The sequence below is a fragment of the Lactuca saligna genome, chromosome 2 (genome assembly GCF_052625555.1).
Source record: "Lactuca saligna cultivar CGN05327 chromosome 2, ASM5262555v1, whole genome shotgun sequence".
Classification (NCBI taxonomy): domain Eukaryota; kingdom Viridiplantae; phylum Streptophyta; class Magnoliopsida; order Asterales; family Asteraceae; genus Lactuca; species Lactuca saligna.
In genome coordinates this window covers 178,372,821-178,392,411 of record NC_136418.1, presented here as the reverse complement: position 1 = coordinate 178,392,411, position 19,591 = coordinate 178,372,821, and the positions used below count along the sequence as shown (strand labels likewise).

General features: G+C 36.9%; 1 protein-coding gene and 1 long non-coding RNA gene across 2 annotated transcripts; one reads left to right on the top strand and one right to left on the bottom strand.

The window, feature by feature from the left end:
- The first annotated feature begins 309 nt into the window (after positions 1-309).
- On the top strand, positions 310-1,664 carry LOC145028299 (uncharacterized). Its single transcript, XM_078976976.1, has one exon. It carries the CDS (start codon positions 440-442, stop codon positions 1,415-1,417), a length of 978 nt encoding a protein of 325 aa, XP_078833102.1. The 5' UTR covers positions 310-439; the 3' UTR covers positions 1,418-1,664.
- Positions 1,665-3,988: 2,324 nt separating this feature from the next.
- Positions 3,989-5,464, bottom strand: LOC145028303 (uncharacterized). Its single transcript, XR_013675972.1, has 3 exons — positions 4,958-5,464; positions 4,752-4,819; positions 3,989-4,239 (listed from the first exon to the last, which is right to left on the bottom strand). It is a non-coding gene; the product is annotated as an uncharacterized LOC145028303 (long non-coding RNA).
- Between the last annotated feature and the right edge of the window lie 14,127 nt (positions 5,465-19,591).

Genomic DNA, 19,591 nt, shown 5'->3' with positions numbered 1-19,591 from the left:
GCGCCACGTCATTTTTACCATAAAATTGCAGTTCCTTACCACACCTTAGGAGTGGTGCCACACTATATTTAAAAAAAAACATTTAAATAAAAACTTTAATTTCTCCCCACCCAATCACAAAACAGTCAAATTACCCACATCCAATCACAAATCGCGACCATTTTTTGCCGTACTGCGGTTTGAACCGCACCCAGGGAGCGGTGTTCGCTGCTTATGTGGCGAAACCGCACTTCCTGGAACCGCACCACACCCTCAAGTCTTATAAAATATAAACAACTATAGCCTCGGGAAAAGAAAAGTTATCTAAAAGAGGTAGCTTTTTCTAAATATTTCTCACCTGCCTCCTTCAAACTTATCCTATTTCATTATTCACCCTCTAAGAAACCATAGACATAAGACATCTCTCCGATCTCAGTCATCGCCATCACTCAACCCAACCATGGCAACCACAACCTCCCACCGACCACCTCCAAAATCACTCGATCTCGAAATAACAATCGTATCCGCGAAACACCTCAAGAACGTCAACTGGAGAAACGGAGATCTAAACCCCTACGCCATCTTCTGGCTCGACCCCGATCGCCGCCTTGCCACAAAATCCGATGACTCCAACTCCACCAAACCTGTCTGGAACGAACGGTTCCTCATCCCTCTACCCTCCTCCCCGTCCACCGCCGTCCTAACTCTGGAGATCTTCCACTCCAAACCTTCCGACACACCGAAACCCTTAGTTGGAACCCTACGCGTCCCAATCGACGACTTACCTAACCTCGAAGACTCCACCATCATCAGAACTTTCGAGCTCCGTCGTCCTTCTGGTCGTCCCAACGGTAAGATCCGGCTGAAACTTGCTCTCCGTGAACGCCCTTTACCCGATTACCAAATTGCCCCTCAACCTGCATATTATTATTCCACTGCCCCTCCCCCCTCTTACGGTAGGTATCCATCTTCCCAGTCTCAATACAATCCTTCTCCTTCCCTCCCACCGCCACCGCCACCGCCATCGGCGGTAGCTCCTCCGGCACCCTCACCACCGCCGCCACACCCATACCACTACGGATCGTATTCGGATCCATATTCTGGTTATTACCAGGGAGGATACTACTCTCAGCCACCGCCTCCGCAGACTCCACGACCATTTACTGATAGGCCCTCAAGCTACTGCGGTGGTAGCAGCGGGCCTAGCGCCCCTGTCGATTATGCTCAATACGAGCATAAACAGAGGCCAGCGAAGGTTGCATCAGGGCCAGGATTTGGGACGGGAGTAGCTGTGGGAGCAGTGGCAGGGGGATTAGGAGGACTTGCAATTGATGACGGATTGAGGTATGAAGAGGAAAAGGTTGTGGAGAAAGCTGAGAGTGATTTGAATGCAAGGGAACTTGATGATTACAATAACTATCGGCGTGCTGATTATTGATTTAATCACCAGAGTGGTTCGGACTCTCGCTTAAAGCTTTATCCTTTAATGAGGTAAAACTTCAGCTATATCATTATGGTTTTTATGTTTGTGTATATGTAATTGAAGTTATTAGAAGTTGTGAAACATGAGAAGCAATTTGACATCATTTCTGGTTCATAAATCCACTTTGTTCCTCTTGAAGCCGGATTGATTTGTAAATCTCTATTTGTGCGTTCTTTATGTGATCAGCTTTGTTGGTGAATCATTGCTGTTTTGCTTGGGCTTGTTAATCTTGTTTATCGTTTCTCATTCATGCGTGTTAGGTGCCTTTTATGGTCATTATCGTTTTATGAAATTTTATGAATTCATTCGTTTGATAGGCCATAAATTGTCACATATTTGATTGGTTGTTCATTCAAAAATTGAAATCAAAAGAGTTAAACCGGGAATAAGAACCATAAAAAAGACCCTAACACTGGATAAATTAATTGGTTTTGACTTGCTATTGGTCAAACTAGAAATAACTATGCCTTAATATTGGTTTTGTTCAAAGTTTAACAAAGCATTCATTCCATTAATTAGTATGACCTTGACAACTTTGTGATGCAAATGGGTTTTAGACTAAGGTTATGTTTGGGTACTAGCTTTAAAAGCTAATTGATAGATGAAAAAACTAGTTGTTAGATAAAAAGTTAGCTGATAGCTAAAAAGCTAACCAATAAAAATTGTTTTTTTGGTAAAAAAGCTGAAAAGTTAACTAAACAATATAAAATAACAACATTTAAAATGTGGTTACAAAGGGTGTGTGTCAAAAATTAATTGGGTTTGGCGAATAGTGGAATTCTCTATTACAAAGGGTGTGTCCTTGCCGTTAAAAAAGATGGTGGACTTGGTGATAAGCTGAAACATTGCTACATTGCTTTCCTTATTTATATGATATTTAGAACTCAACAGAATTGGTTTGTTGCTGAAAGTTGTAGATTCATATTTTAGGTTTCTCTTAATTCCGACACTTTATAAATTTTATATGATTTTTATAGAATAATGTGGTTTAGTTGTTTAAAAAACAAACAATTTCCTATTGGAACCTATTTTCGGCCCATTAGTGTTTCGAAATTTTGAAATGTAATATATATATATATATATATATATATATATATATATATATATATATATATAACGTGAACTAGGGAAGAACCCCGCTTTGCGGGATGGATACGGCAAAGAAATAGACATAGTGGAAAGATTTTATCTCACCGATCCACCCCAACAGTTTCATGTGCAAAATGCAATAATAGAAATAAGTTGCTGTTTTTGAATAAATAAAGAACAATTTACCCTTTTATTCATACCAACCTCTGGAACAATAAAATCTATTATCGCATTTTTAATGACCAACAAAGCGATTGATTACCACGTTTAATCACAACCAAGGCATTTTCTATGCTTCCAGAATCTCTCTCCCTACCATCTTTTAAAATACTGTACCTTGCATCAAGCCTAAGGAAAAAAGTATAAAAATATGTTAACTTGTCTGTTTTACATTGCAAATCCTTCTTGATTGGATAATTTTGTCCTTGATAGGAAACAATAACATCAAGCTTCTTTGTCTATGTAACACATAAATTTGGTTCAAACATTACACTTCAAAAAAAAAAAAAAAAAAACAGAAGTTAATACATTGTAACATAACACCGCCAATAGTAATAATATGAAGACTTTATAATGTTAAGCAATTAAAAAAACATATAAATAAAAAAAGGTAAAAGAATTCATATTGGATATATAAAAGATGTGAAAAGACACTTAGTTCTATTTCAATCTTTCTTTTTTACTGAAAGACCAAAATACCCTTCTTATATATTGAAATAAAAGAATTTACTATAAGTAAAATTTTAAAATTCAGTCAAATTTTCTAATTGGATTTCATTGTAAAGGTACCTGGATTCGATATATTCACCTTCAGTGGTAGAGATGAAGCGTGAAAAAAAAAAGAAAAAGAAAAAACTTCTGGTGAGATAATGAACGAAATGCCCCGAATCTGTAACCATTAAACATTATTGTTCTAACAAATTCTAGCACCAATGCCAAATGAATTAAGATTTGAGTATATGCAATTACTTTAGTAATCCCTCTCTAGAAAAGTAGAAATTTGGAATCAATGATTCCGGGGGTAATTGGATATACCTTCCCAATCTTTACATGCCCAAATCGATTTTCTCCAAACAAATTACTTGATATAACCTACAAAAAGTCAAAAAAAAATACATTACATTTTCCTTCTCTTCCATTGTTTTTGCATTCAAAGCACCTGATTTGAATAAAAAGTTATTAATAAAATTTCGTGCTAATTGTTTTGCAGTTCAACAAATTTCACCTTGTAGATACGAAACATACATTGAGTTCGATATTAAAGTCAAAAGATCAAAGGATTGTTGGAATCTGGAAGTTAAATATAAAAAATATAGAAAGACCAAAATGCATGGCAAGTATGCACATACAACATTGATCTATGACAACACTAAACTTACTAATAAATGACAACACTAAACCTACTAATAAAATAATATGAAAATCTAACAGGTGTGAATAGCTTCATAGCTTTTTGTATTTGTGTAGCATTAAATTATATCACTACATCTAAACTTGAAAAAAGAAAAAAACTTGCATAGAAGAACATGAGATCCATTAGAGATAGGAACTGAAGTTGACATTTCATGCATGAGGTTAGCTTGTGTATGTAGTAATTTATTGAATTTCATTATTTGATCTTTTACGTTCAATCTTGGGTGATAAGCTTTGAAAAAAATCTTGATTTCCTTCTTCAAGCTTCTGCCAAACTGAAACATGAAAGCGTGTCAATCTTGGCATTTTGAAATGTCAAACCTGGCATTTTTACACAAACTTATAAATTTTTACATTTCATCAAATTTAGTATTGGAAATTCACTAAAAGAGTTCATAACATATACCAAAATGACAAAAAAAAAAAAAAGATAGAACTATGCGTCTTATAGAAAGTACAAAAGTCTGAAAAGGACTTAGAACAGTAACCATGATAGGCCATTTGTAGTAGGAACCTTGAAATTCACAAACCTCCAAATACTACGAGAAATTTGAACTTTAAGTATTTACTTTTATCATGATAGACCTATAGCATAAAAGGAAATAAAAACTTGATTTTGGTGTAAGGATGATGAAGTATCAATAACAACAACAAAATAGCACCAAATACAAACCTAATGACTCCTTGAGAACCCTATTTAGCATGAACAATGAAGATACCCAAAACATATTCAAACCTTAAACCAACATCTAAGCTTTTTCTTAATTGAAGAGTTGGAACTATGTACCTTTAGATTAAAACCATGAGAGGAAAAACAGATAACTCAGTAGCCCAAATAACAGGCAACGAACTGAACTGTATAAACATAATCAAGGAATCATAGTTCAAAATTTGACAAACAAGAGCTACAGAAATATGAACACATATATGGGAAATACAACACCATCGATTTTGACTGTCAAATTCAATGAAAAATAAATAATAGAAAAATACCTAGGCTTTTGAAACAACGGTGGAGTTTTGGCTTGAGGGTGATCTTGGTGGCGGTCTAACCTGTATTGTATTTTGGGAGAAGATTAAGGGCTCCTTCAAAGGAAAGCCACGTGTATATATCTGCAGAAAATATGTACCAACAGTGGAGAAGGCGGAGGGAAAATTTGACACAAATTCTCCGTCAATCGATGTACGACTTACATGGGGGATTGAATAGTAGGGTTTGTGGAGCGGTTGGATTGATTCCCTTGGTGGAGATGGTGGCTGGAATTCGGCGATTGAAGTGGCGGGGGTGAGCGTCAGCAAAGATAATGGGTTAGGAGGGAAGATAATGTGAAATGGGAGGCGGTGGAAGGAAGTGTATGTGATTGGGCAAAGGAGGCGGTGAGGAACTGTGATAGAAACGTGGAAGACCGCCCGATGACATACAAAATGCAAGGACTGATAGATGAGGCGGTGATTATCCAGATGGGAGAAAGAAATGGCAAGCTCCAAAACGGGGCAAAAACTGGGGACTATAATCCATTATAGAGATTAAAGATGAAGGCGGTGGGAGATACCTGGAAGGTAGAAGCAAACAACACACAAGTCGGTGGAGAAAGAGAATGATGCGTGGAAATAACAAAATAAACTAATGAAAAGTAGACCAAAAAGAAAAAAGGAAAACAAAAAAGAAAAAGGCACCGATCACAGGGAAGTACCTTTAAAATTAGTATGTATATATAATTAGCTTATGTTAGAAGGTGATTTCGATGTATAACATTTTGAATTTCGTAAAACTCATAACTAGGAAACTTTAGATTTAGGTGATAGTTGTCTATAGACTTTTGAATCGAATCAATTTGGTATTATATGGATTTATTATTCCACCCGTCAAATATTTATTGTCCACTTTTGACTTTTGAAATGTTTATTCTTTAACTTTGACTTTAAATATTATTATTTGTGTTATAATTTGTTTGATGAAAGTTATAACAATGACAAGACATTTAAAATGCAATCTATTCATATATTTTGCATCAAATATTATATATGTTAAAAACAATTATTTAAGGCTAAAGTTGAAGAATAAAGATTTTAAAAATCAAAAGTGGACAATAAATATGGAACAGAGGTAGTATAAGTTATATAATACATTGTCGTAAATTTGACCAAATTAACACTCAATTATACGCATAGTTTTTGTATAAAATAAAATTTGGTTACGAAGTGTGATGATTCATGAAAAATAATTGTTTCGATCTATTGTTTAGAGTGTGCGATATCGAAAATACATAAACTCATCATTTGCATCAAAAGATAAACATAAAGAACATTTAAAGTATATTGTATACCAAATATTGATATGCTATACTTTTTATATGTTCTAATGGTGTTTTAGTGTAATATTCGTTGAAGAACCCTAAAAGGACCATCGCCTTTGCTTCAATTTCTCGAAACGCCTTGCCGGAAAACTTTCGTGTCTTAAATGAATCCAAACGAGGTCACTTTCTCCGTAAAGAATTTGTTTCTCGTGTTGATTTTCCCTACTCTGATATTGTTCATTGTGTTTGATGATTTGTTTACACACTTCTTGATGAAGCTGTTTGATCTGCGTGGAATGTTCTTCTCCCTCAACGCTATAATGCTCAACAACTAGAAGCGGGGATAAATCAAGTGGAGCTGAAACGTCCCAAAAATTATAATATAAATTTTTTCCTTAAATCAATCAAAACAACCATTCATTTAATTTGAAATCCCATCAGAGTATAAAAACATGTCATACAATCATCAGAGTACAAAACAAATCAAATCATGCAGAACACTGGTGGATGTGATACAATCATGTCGATCTCTTCCCCTTAGAACCGTAAGTACCTGAAACCATAAACATAAAGTCGTAAGTACAAAGCTTCGTGAGTTCCCCAAAATACCACATACAACACAACATAATCAACCAAATCCTAGATCTAACCATTATCATACTCAATGAATCTTTAGAATGCATAAAGTTGCCAACTTTATGTACTCCTTCATTCAAACTTGCTTAAACATGAAAGACATGTGACAACAACTTAGATCTAACCATTTTAAGCAATAAAGTTTGAGCCTTTGACACTTACAAAGGTCCAAAAAGAATATAACATGATGATACTGATGTTTCCTTGCAAGGTCCACCAATATAACACTTTCTTCTACTTATTCTCTTATTCTTCAAGCCAACAAATGCCCAAAAAGGTTAAGAATCATCAAGGAAATTAAGGTTAGGGTTTTTTTTAAGGTAAAAGGATGTTGGAGGTTGATAATTAACCCTAAAATGGACTTAGAGGGGCTTAAATACGAAGGAAACCCTTAACGGTCATGGGCTTGGGCTGCAACATGTCTCACGTCGTGATACCTTATGTCTCATGTTGTGAGAATGGTTCCGAAATGCGTTTCTCATATTTTTCTTGACACGCTGTGACCACCCAATGACCACGTCGTGACACTCTATTTTCTCCAAAGACCAACATTTTGACTCCTTAAAACCCAAAATCAATTCATCTTGGAAAATGGGTGTTACAGGAGTAAAATGGTTGCATCCATACACATCTATAAGGTACCTTTTCTCATTGTTCGATGATTGGATTGGTTATATGCAAACTCGACTTGAGAAAGAATTAGATCCTACTGTTTGGGGTTATCACCAATGAGATTGCGTAGGAGGTTGCCTAAACTACGATTTGTAACCTCAGTTTGATCGTCCGTTTGCGGATGGTGGGAGCTACTAAATTGAGAATGTGAGCCCATACGTTTCTAAAGTGTCCGCCAAAAATGACTATCGGACTGAACATCGCGTTCAGGAGGTTATCGTCTTCGGCATGCCATGAAGCTTGACAATTTCAACAAAATATAACTATGCGATTCGACTTATGTCATACGTTTTGGAACAAGGCACAAAACGAGCCATTTTAGAGAAACGGCCAACAACGACAATAATGAAATATTTTTATTGTTGGTATGCGGCAAACCCAAGAAAATCAATGCTCCCGCTCCTCCCAAGGAGCTTCAGGAACAAGTAGTGGGGTATATAATCATACATTAGTATTATGAGATTTGGCAATATGACATGTACTACATCTCATAATGATGTGTGAAACATCCCTTTCCATCTTAGGCCAATAAAATTTACCACAAATCAAGATAAGTGTCTTATCTAATCCAAAACGAGCAACAAATCTGCTTTAGTGGCTTTCTAAATTATGGAGTTACGTAGAGAGCATTTAAGAACACATAACCAACCAATATTGAAAAGGTACCCATCATTCATGGAGACGTTTGAAGTTGACATTGACGCTAAATTTCTTGAAAGTCGGGGTCATCTTGATACAAAGCACGGAAAGTGTCAAAACCACACACCTGGAATTTTCATTGGTGACATCAATGCATTATGACGACTTAGGCCATTCGCTATGGTGTTTGACAAACCATCTTTGTGTCGTATGATAAAATAATGAACTTGAAGAAACTCAACCCATTTGGCATGACGAAGATTGAGTTTATGTTGTCCGTTAATATATTTAAGGGCCTAGTGATCCAAAAGAAGAATGAACCCATTTGGTAACAAGTAATGTCTCCAATATTCAAAACTACGTATAACCGCATAAAATTATTTGTTGTATGTAGTGTATTTGCGACGGGCCTCTTTGAACATCTCACTAAAGAAAGTGATTGATCATTGTTTTTGACTCAACACTCCACTAATGCCAAACCCGAAAGCATCACAATCAGCTTGAAACACTTTGTCAAAATTTGGGAGTGCCAAAATGTGAGCTTGGGTGACCCTTTTTCTGAGTTCTTCATATACTTGAATTGTTGATTTGGTTCATTTGATTTTTCCACCTTTCATGCATTATGTCATAAGAGCGGTCATAGGAGCAATAATGGTACTAAAATTTCTTATAAATCTTCGGTAAAAAGAAGTTAGCCTATGGAAACTTCGAATATCATGGATCACAGTAGGTGTAGGCTAACTCCTAAATGCATCCAACTTTGTATTATCTATTTGTATGTCCTTTTTCCGACACCAAATAACCAAGAAATATGACCTCACCGGATAAAACATGACATTTGTTCTTGTTGGCATACAATTTTTTGTCACGTAAGATGGAAGAAACCTCGTGTAGATGGTTCAAATGTTGCTCAATATTCCTTCTAAACACCAAAATGTCATCAAATTAAACAACAATAAAACGATCAATAAAAGGCTTAAAAATACGACCCATAAGTAGCATGAATGTGATCGGGACATTCGATAGTCCAAAAGATATCATCATCCACTCATATAACTGTCTCTCATCTTAAAAGATGTTTTCCATCAATCACTCGGACGTATACAAATTTAATGATACCTTCTTTACAAATCAATCTTTCAGAAAATGGTTGATCCACGCAACTAATCGAGAAGATCATCGAACCGGGGAATGGGAAATTGGTATTTAATCATGATTTTATTAACGACTCTACAATCAATTTACATGTGCAATGCACTCCCGTGTTTTGGAATCAATAAGGCAGGAATGACCAGGGCCGGTCCTAGCCAATTTGAGGCCCGAGGCAAATAAAAAAGAGGCCCTTCTTAGTAAAAGAATTATAATCAAATAGTTTCAATTAATATACGAAACAATAACATATGCTAATTCACTAGAACGTTTTTTTGTAAAAAAGGACCGAACATAAACATACATGGATTACTCTCTCTCTCTCTCTCTCTCTCTCTCTCTCTCTCTATATATATATATATATATATATATATATATATATATATATATATATATATATATATATATTAGTACATGTTTATCTATGTAAGTCTCCATTTGTCAACATGTGGTTAAAATTTGTCTCTTTGCATACTTCTTTATAGACAAAAAAAGCTACTACTTAATAGAATAACGCAAGATATTCTTGATTAGCACCATGTGAAATCAAACATAACTAGAAACCAAATATTTAAAGCTAATCTTTCAATCTATTCAAACTTTATAAACATTTTTTTTTTCTTTGTTCCACACGCCCCCTGTTCTCATATTTCAACATCCTTTTTTATTATAATTCTGCTATAGATGCTTGTACTTAGAGAAAGTTGAGAACGCCATTGAAGTCCATGGATATATATTTATTTTTCTTGTTCGTTGTTTGATAGATAGCACGACTCATTATGCATTCACAATTGGTAAAATATTAAAGAAAAGCACCACTGATCATTGATTAGAAATTTGGAATCAATATACTATGCAGACCAAAATGAAATTGTAAATCTGTATTACCTGTATTTTATTCAAAAGTGAATTTCATTATGGCATTTCATCAAACACTTAATAGACAACCAAAATCACACACTTTCTCTACGTAAAAAAGCTTGTGCAAAGGAATAAATCGACTGTAGAAATCGATAAACAACCCAAATGGAAAAGAAAAGTAATATATAACTTTAGGTTGCTATCCATAATCCACTATAGAAATCAAAAAACCGAGTAACATTGAAACCCAAAAATCAAAAATCAAAACCTAAATCTATAGAAATTGATAAACAAAGCAAATAAGAAAACAAAAACAATACATTACCTTTAGATTGATATCCATAATACATTCTCCTTGTGAAGGCGATTAAATTGCTTCTTGAAGTGTTAAGAAATGCTTTGGGACTTGAAAGATTTAAGAGGAAGGAAAAGGAAGTTCAGAAATTTAAGAGACGGCGACTCTTCGAGGTTCTTTTCCATAAAAGAAAAAAAAAATTATACACAGGAAAATAATGTATAAGTTCCAAAAAAATGTAAAAATCTAAAAACTTAACAAGCGAGGTTCGAACATGGGCCTAAGATATAGCCTTCAAAGTACCCAACGAATTACCCATGTCATTTGCAAATTCTTTAGCTTTTGTGCTACTAAATATATTATATATCTTAGCCTATAATATATATATACTAACCCTAACTTGTAGTGGCCCCGAGATTTGACGAGTCTCGGGGCGGTCGCCCAACTTTCCCTCCCTCTAGGGCCGACCCTGGAAACGACATATGGGCTCATGCACTCATGTATGAATCTTTTCTCGAGTAATTCGATCGCTTGTTAGTGTAGTTTTTTATATTCTCTTGTATTCATGTTGTAACATCCCAAGATGTGTCATTTGTAGTCCCTAGGGATGGCAGGGTCAAGCCATGAAGAGCCTAAGGACGAAATTATAATTTTGGAACCAAAAGGAGTATGCTACACATACATAAGGGTATGCTGAGCGTACTAGGGCGCGCCCTAGTACGCTGGGCATACACTTGTGTATGGTGGGCGTATTCATATCTGAAGGAAACCATAATATCTCGGGTAAGGGGCTATATAAAAATCCTTATGTCTCATTTTCTCTCCTCCTTCTCAACCTCCATATTCAAAAAACATCCCCAACCCCTAGTTCTTATGTGTGAGAGTGAGTTGGTGGGTATTTTGAGCTCTTGAAGGTGAAGCCATTGCAACAAATAGGTATGAAGTTGTGTTGTGCCCTAGAAGCTCTAGGAGGTAAAAAGCTTCAAACTCTATGCTTGTAGGTCATAGATCTAGCCTTTCTAGCATTATGGAACCATTTCTTGTCCCAAATACCCCAATATGGTGCATGGTGCATTTTGGACGAGATAAACTATCCTTTCTGGACCTTGAAGAGGTCTCAAGTGATAAAAATGAGGTCCCAATGGCTTAAGATGTCCCATGCATGGTGTTGAAGGGTCTTAATGGATTAAGAGCTTTTTGGACATCCAAAGTGATAAAGTTCAAGACTTTATGAGTCCTAGTCACATTTGGTCACTAGATCTGGCGTTTGGGATTAAGTGCTTAAGCCATTAAGCACTTATTAGGGTTTTGGTGAAACCTTGCGTACACCTAGCGTAAGGTTCTATACGCCTAACATACTAAGTCAATGACCCCATTTTCCAGTCAATGCGATACTCGTCTACGCCCCAGGTAGCCTTGGGGTACGCCCAACGTACGCCTTCTATGGACTTTTGGTGATTTTGGCATTCCAACCCGATGGTTGATTGGACCCATAGTATGTTGGCATTCCAACCCGATGGTTGAGGGGCCTGGGGTATTCCATCACGATGGATGATTGGACCCATAGTATCTGTTATATATGTATTGTGTGTGGGCATTCCAACCCGATGGTTGTGGGCCGAGAGTATTCCATCTCGATGATGATTGGACTCGTAGTATGTGGGCATTCCAACCCGATGGTTGAGGGCCTGGGATATTCCATCCTGATGGATGATTGGACCCATAATGTGTTGTTTGTTATGGTATGTGAATCGTTGTGCGTGTGAGTATTTTGGGGGTAACCCACTAAGCTTTCAGGCTTACAGTTTCAGTTTATTGTTTTAGGTTCAGTGAATGACTGCGGGAAGGTGAAGGCGTGACCGTACACTTCCTCGATTTATGATTGTGATTTCTGGGAACTCTGATGTATAAACTATTTTGAAAACACTTTGTAATAATTAGTGGTATTTTGGATATTTAATAAGTTTTTAAATTGGCTTGATTTTTTATGGATGTTACACATGTTGTACGCGAGTTTGTTTGGAATAGTTGCTCCTGATAAGAAATAGATACAATGTTGAATTTCTCTCATAAGAGGTAACCCATGTGGAATATGTTGGTGATTTTAGTGTTATCAATATATTTTGGGGTAATAATTATTAATAATGAGATAAGTTGAGTTCCATTTATTAACCGAGATAGAAGGTGCGGGGTGCACACTCAGAGTGATAAATGTGAAATCGGGAATATGGGGGTCCAAGGGCAGCATGCCTGGGTTCAGGGTTCCAAGTGGCTGTGTCCGTGATGAGGTTTAGAGACAGTGCCCCTAGAAGGGTCCAAGGGGGAGAGACCGCGGCGGTGGTGATATCATGGTGATTTTATATCACCATTCAAATTCATTAGTGATATCATGATGATGTTATAAGTTGGTTATGTCTTAATAACTAACATTTTTGGCGCCAAGAGCATGCTACTTCCATTTAACTACTTTCCCTCTTATATAACAACAATTTCTGGTTCTAGAAAACGGGTTAGAACATATATATACATGAAATCATGCATTTAATTTGATCTATCTCTCAAGAACCCAAAACAACAAGGAACATATATACACGAAAATCATACATTTGATTTTGTGATGCCTTAGGCTATAGGGTTGAAATAAAAAATTTTGGAAAGTGATTGCAATCACGATCCTAGATATATCCAAGTAAATTGATATCATTAATACCCCAAATTCTAATAGAATATCATCAAGAAAAATGTCACTAAATTCATCTAATAAAGGTTGGATCAGCGCTGAACAGTTTAGTACAAGTTTGATTGTTTTTGTTACAACTAAAGCAAATAAAAAGGGTTTAGGTGTAATCTTTGTAAGTTCCATGGACTCATTTTTCTAAGAATAATGTATCGGTGGGTGTTTCACATAAAAATCTGGGGGTGCTAATGTAATATTGATACCATCATTTTTAAAATTATATGTATTTTTAAAACCATTATGCTTGATTTTTCGATTGTATTGTCATGTTCGCCCCAACAAAATCTAACATTCATTCATTGGAATCACCTCACACCATACCTGATTAGTGTATTTATGGCCGATTGAAAATTAAGCTAAGCACCATTAACTAACCTTAACCATGTTGCCATTTTAACCATGTGATTTGGGATGGTTTTCTACTTCAAGTCCTAACTTATCTGCCAAGCTCGTCGCCACCATGTTTTCACAGCTACCCCGTCGAAAATGACGCTCCAAACCTTTCCCTTTTGCGGCGCATTTGGTATGGAAGATGTTATTACATAGCCATAATGTATCATCTATAATTTTAGACAACATTACATTGAGAACATGTTAGATCACCAAAGCTTCACCATGATCAACATACACCACTTCACTCTGCTTTTCAACTATTTTTTCCTCATTATCGGTATCATAGATAAGTGTCGGGTCTTCCACTAACTTTAATTGTTTATGCGGACATTCTCTTGCAAGATGGCCTATTCCTTGGCACTTGAAAGACCGAATAACACGTGGACTGGGTGTAGTACTTGCATTGTTGGTATGGGGGTCAATTTTAAAAAGGGGGGGGGGGGGGATTTATTGCTTGTTGCAGAGGGAAGCCAAGAAGGGGCGGTAAACTAATTGGTCGAGGGGCTGTTTTGAGTTTTGAGTTGTTTTTCGACCCTGAGAGCCAAGCGACAAACATCGACATACGCGCAATATTGTCAGAGGTGCACTACATCGACACTATCAAAACGAAGATCAATAATGAATTCTTCGAGATAGGAGTTTCCTTGGTTAAGATTGTGGTAGTCATGAAAAACTTCTTGTCGGTGATTGATCAGGAGGTACTTTGCCTATAATAACTCTTTCATCTTCGCCCATGTCTTAACTTTAGGCTCCCGTCTTGTGAACGTTGTTTCTTTACATGATCCCACCAAAGGATGCATATTTTCGAAGCCGAATGTGTAACATCTCTTCCACGCAATGATTTATTTATGTTTTTGGGCCAATTAAAATATCAAAATTAAGGATTAAATGATCACAACGTCATGAAGGATGTATCACGATGTGACCATTGATGCTTAAGGCACACATTCATTTTAGGTTTCATGACGTGGCGAGCATGTTATCACGTCGTGACGGTTGCCAAAGTGTTAACCCTAATCTCAGTTTTGTGTCATATTTAAGGGAAGTGAGGGTTAAGGCTTGCACATCGTCAGCTTCCATCACCTGCCTTCACCCTCAAGAGAATAATAATCCTCCATTGTTGATTGTGAGCTCCTTTTTGGTGGTTTTTAGACTTGAAAAAGGAGAGAAGGCATTTTGGTGTATCATTCCAGCTAGCAAGCCTCTTCCTCATCACCTTGAGCACCTTAAGACTCTTGCAACTCCTCAAGTTTATGCCTTTTTAGCTCAAGCATGTTAGATCTAGAGTTTTGTCCACTTTTATCAATGTTGAGGAAGTTTGAGTGAATGGAGCTCATAAAGTTCGCAACTTTATGAGCCATTGAGACTCCTTTGTGACCCTCTTACTCCATCTGGAAGATTAGTGACTTATGGATTCCATGCATGAAATTTGGTCTCATTTTCCATTTATTTTTGCCTAGTTTGTGTTCAAGACATGCATTGGACATGTATGTTTGTAAAGAAATGATTTTTATGGTCCTTTGGGTTGGAGGAAGCCTTCTAGAAAGTTTGAATGCTTATTTTGAAAGATTAAGAGCTTAATGCCTAAAACTTTAAAGAGCGATTCCCACGACGTGACGAGTTGAGTGTTACGTCGTGACGAATGACCATTTCATGACTGTTTTGCCCTAACTTGGTCACGACATGACCAATGGTTGCTCACGACATGATGATCAGCTGGAGCTGAGTTTTACCGTTTACTTTTAACCATGGTTGACTTTTAACCAAATTAAGGTTTTAGGGTGTAGATTGAGAGGGTACTTCTTTATTATTGTTAGGTGTCTCGTTGTACCTGTCTACTCTATGTGTGAGCTATGGTGTTTAGCTGTTATCTGCGATGTGAGTCTTCTCACTATATTTACATGTGTAATAGTTATGTGTGTTGACAAGTTGGATCATAATTGTTGATTGCTATTATATGTGAAATTGAATTTCTGATAACTCCTGGATTGCTATGAATCCACGGGATTGTTGAAAATCTCCAAGTTTTTTATAACCTTGAAACATGTTGTTAATCCACAAGGCATGCTGTCAGCCCACTAGGATTGCTGATAGTCTCCATGGTAGCTGATAACCCATAACTATATGTTAAGTTGTGTTGTATGTGATATTTTGGGAAAATCACTAAGCTTCGTGTGTGTTTTCGTTACTTCTGATGATCGCAAGAAGCCGAAGGCTTGACTATACACATCAACTTGTAGATTGAGGTGCAACAGTTGGCGCGAGAGTTTCTGGGTTTCCGCCTGACTACTAAAATTGTGGTAGAGATCATTGTCAAGTTCGGGAGAGGGCTTATTTGGTACCACAATATTCATCAGATGATGCAATGAAAAAGGTGAGGTATCAGGATATACTGCGGAATGATATCATCGAGATCGTGAGTATCTCAGGGTGCGAGATCCGGAATGATATGATTTCTAGAGCCCGAGAATGGGATATTGATTTGGAGCACACTGGGAAGAGGGGACCAGATCAGGTGCATATATTGGAGGGTCTCGGGAAGAGAACCAAGATTTCAGATCAGCTTTTGAGAGGCCAACAGGGCCGGATTCAATGCAACACTTGCGAGAAACTGCACAATGGAGTTTTTTGTTCCAAGGGTTTGGGTAAGGGTATCTATGGGTTTGTTTACCTGCTTGTGTTGGGTTATATTTTGAAGCAATTTCATATGCTATTCGCATGGCATGAATTGTTAGTGGTTAGCAAAGGGTTATTTTCCTTATTTGCGGGCTGGGAATGTTCAGTATTATCTTGGTGTATGGTCGAGATCAGTTCAGGAGTATTATGTGGAAGGTCTGCGGTCAGGGTTCCGCATTATGACTCGATTGTTTAGTAACTGTATTTGATTAGCTGATGGAAGCGCCAAGGGAAGTGGCTCGTTGTTGAGGTATTGGTGGGAGCATCTGTCTTTTGGTCTTCAAGATTTGAGTGTGGTATCATTTCAAGCATCTGGAGTTATCAGTATTGCTAGGAATCAGAAAGTTTTCATCTAGTCTTCAGAGGTTGTATGGTCTTTTAAATTCGGCTAGTAATGGATCGCCAACATTAGTAGGCACCAGTTACCAGCAGATCGATCATTATAAGGCAGGAAGGATCGGAAATCCTTCCATTTTTCTTATGCCTTAGAGACTCACTCAGATTGAAGTGGGGGAGAACCGCTTAGGTACCCAGGACAGAAGTAAGTGTGAAATTGGGATGAGCTCGTATCCCTATCAGGAATGGAAAAGGTGTCTCGAGTGGCTACATGTATGGAAGATAATGTGAACTGGGAGTTCGGGAAATTTCCCAACTTTGGGACCACATTTGATTGATGTGTTGTAGACTATGGGGAACCAGGTTGAGGATCCCATTCAGGACATGAGTTTAGTGTAGGATGTTAGACTGTCTGCGTGCTCAAATTTGGGTGTGATCGGATTGGTAATCAGTGGTAAGACCATGGTCAACGGTTGAGTTAGCATGGAAGGTGTTGCAAGACTGTGGAATAGCCGCAGCATTCACTAGCGGTCAGATAGTGTGGGAAGTGTTGTAAGATTGCGGGGTAGCCGTAACATTCATTAGCGGCTAGATAGTGTGGGAAGTGTTGTAAGACTGCGGGGTAGTCGTAGCATTCACTAGCGGTCATATATTGTGGGAAGTGTTGTGAGACTACAGGATGACCCATAGCATTCACATTTTCTTTCAGATGATTACGCCAAGGTGGGCCAGTTCACAAGATTGTGGGTAGACCACAACATTATTGGAATTAGGAAATAGTAGGCCGTTGAAAACCAGGCGTGATGTAAGGCTACAATGGTTCTGGTAGCATTCACTTATCGTATTAGATTCGATGGCGACATGTAGTCGGATAGTTATGATCGGGAAGATCAGAAGGAATAATGGAGCCATGAGTGGCAATATGGTTAGGGCAGGTTTCGATAGCCGAAGTTCTCATTAGAAGTCGTGTAGGGTGACTGTAAGGTTTCTCTTGGCACAACAACCGGATAGGAATTTAGTATGCCAGATAAGTTGGGGGCCAGGGAGGTCTCGGTTACCTTTGGAAAACAGATAGGAGGCAACGTGATGTTACAGGCAATAGTTGTGATATGGGGATTCATATGTGCGGAGTAACTTGTGGATCAAAAGTGCTAAGTTACTTTCAGTTTGGATTAAATAATCTCAGAGTAATTGATTTAACATTGTTGCGCAGCTCTCGTTTGAGTCTAACCGTTGCAGGGGTGAACCTCCTACTCGAAGGATTATCTGAGCCTTCTGTCAAGTATAAGTGTTCTGCAGGGACATTTGGTTTGTTATTCTGTTTCTAGTGGGAACCTCAAGTTACCAAAAGTTGAGTAGTCAACTGGGAGATAAGTGAACTGGATTTAACAATAATGATTCAATATGTCGGGGATTCATTCATCTTTGTGTCGTAGAGCCCTGCGAGGGTTGGTTCCAGTTGCCTTAGGAAGGATATGATATGCTAAGCTAAGTAGTTAATATCGGTGATTTCCAGGTGATTTCTAGTTGGGATATTGGTTATCGGTACTTTGCAAAATAGCGGTGTCAAATATTGATCCAAAATATCGGATCGCAAAAATCGGTGATATTTACCGATAATTAATCGATATTTCCAAGCGATTTCCAGGTGGGATATTGGTTAAGTAGTTTTACTTGCTTTTTTTAGTGTTAAGTCATGGCCTTTAGTCTTATGGACTTAACTTAACTGAACCTGCTATTATCTTAAGTACTTAATTGTTAGTTTTAGGTCATAGACTAATGTTTTAAGTATTAACCGCTCTTATTGTTATGTTAATTGTTACATACTTAAGTGTTAACTTGCTAGTTTCTATAGGTTTGATCATGTTGATGTGTTAAGTACATAATTCTTAAATGATGATGGTGATATTAGAGTTGATGTGGATGATCTAGATAAAATAATTGGATGCCTTGGTTGATGTGGACTTGGAGGAAGATTCCATGGCTTACATAAGAATATGTTTCAAACATCGATAGTTTTGAATTTTGACTTTTTATATTACTTTTATATATGTTTTATGTTTATATCTATTAATTATGCATGATATAAAAATATCGATATCCCGGTGCGATAACCTATATCCCAAATATCGGCCCTTGACCGATATTTGATTTTGTATTGCTATAATTGTCTAGATCGCAACTCATCACACTATGATCTCCTTATTATGAGATCTTTAGGAGTTGTACTCTGATATTACTTTTCTATGACATGTTTTGGTTATTTGAAATACTGGTTTTGATTATTAAATGAGTTGACACTATTGATGTTTTAGACTATTGTTCTTATAATTACTTATTTAAAAAAGAAATTTTCGGTCCCGAATTTTGGAATGTTACATTTTATGGTTTCCACATTTTGTTACTCTGATTTGGATTATTGTATTTGATACACCTGGGTTTTATCGACTTGGTTTTTATAATACTTGATGTTTTAAATATATTAAAGTTGAAAAATTTTGTGGTAAAAATTAGGATGTTACAAGTTGATATCAGAGCCCTAGTTTGAAGGACTTGTATGAACATATGCAAGATTCCAGACTCAAACTAAGGATCTGCAATTTTTATAAAAACCATTTTACAAAAGAATGAATTTCAGAGAAAAGAACGAAGGAAGCAAGGTGTACAGTCAGCCGGAGCTCGAGGAAGTGATCTCCCAAAATATTAATATATGTGTTATATGTTGTATTAGAGTTGATGTTATTTAAGTTGATAGAAATGCATGCTAGTTGATAGGCTAAGGATCCTTGAGGAATTTCAAGATAAAATTTCCTAATTTTGTGATACCTTATAGCAAAGGAGCTTACTTGTGGATGCTTTGCTAGAGTTGAAATTAAGATTGTTAATTGCTTTGTGCATACTGCATGGTTGTACATAATTAGGATTTTATAGCCTTA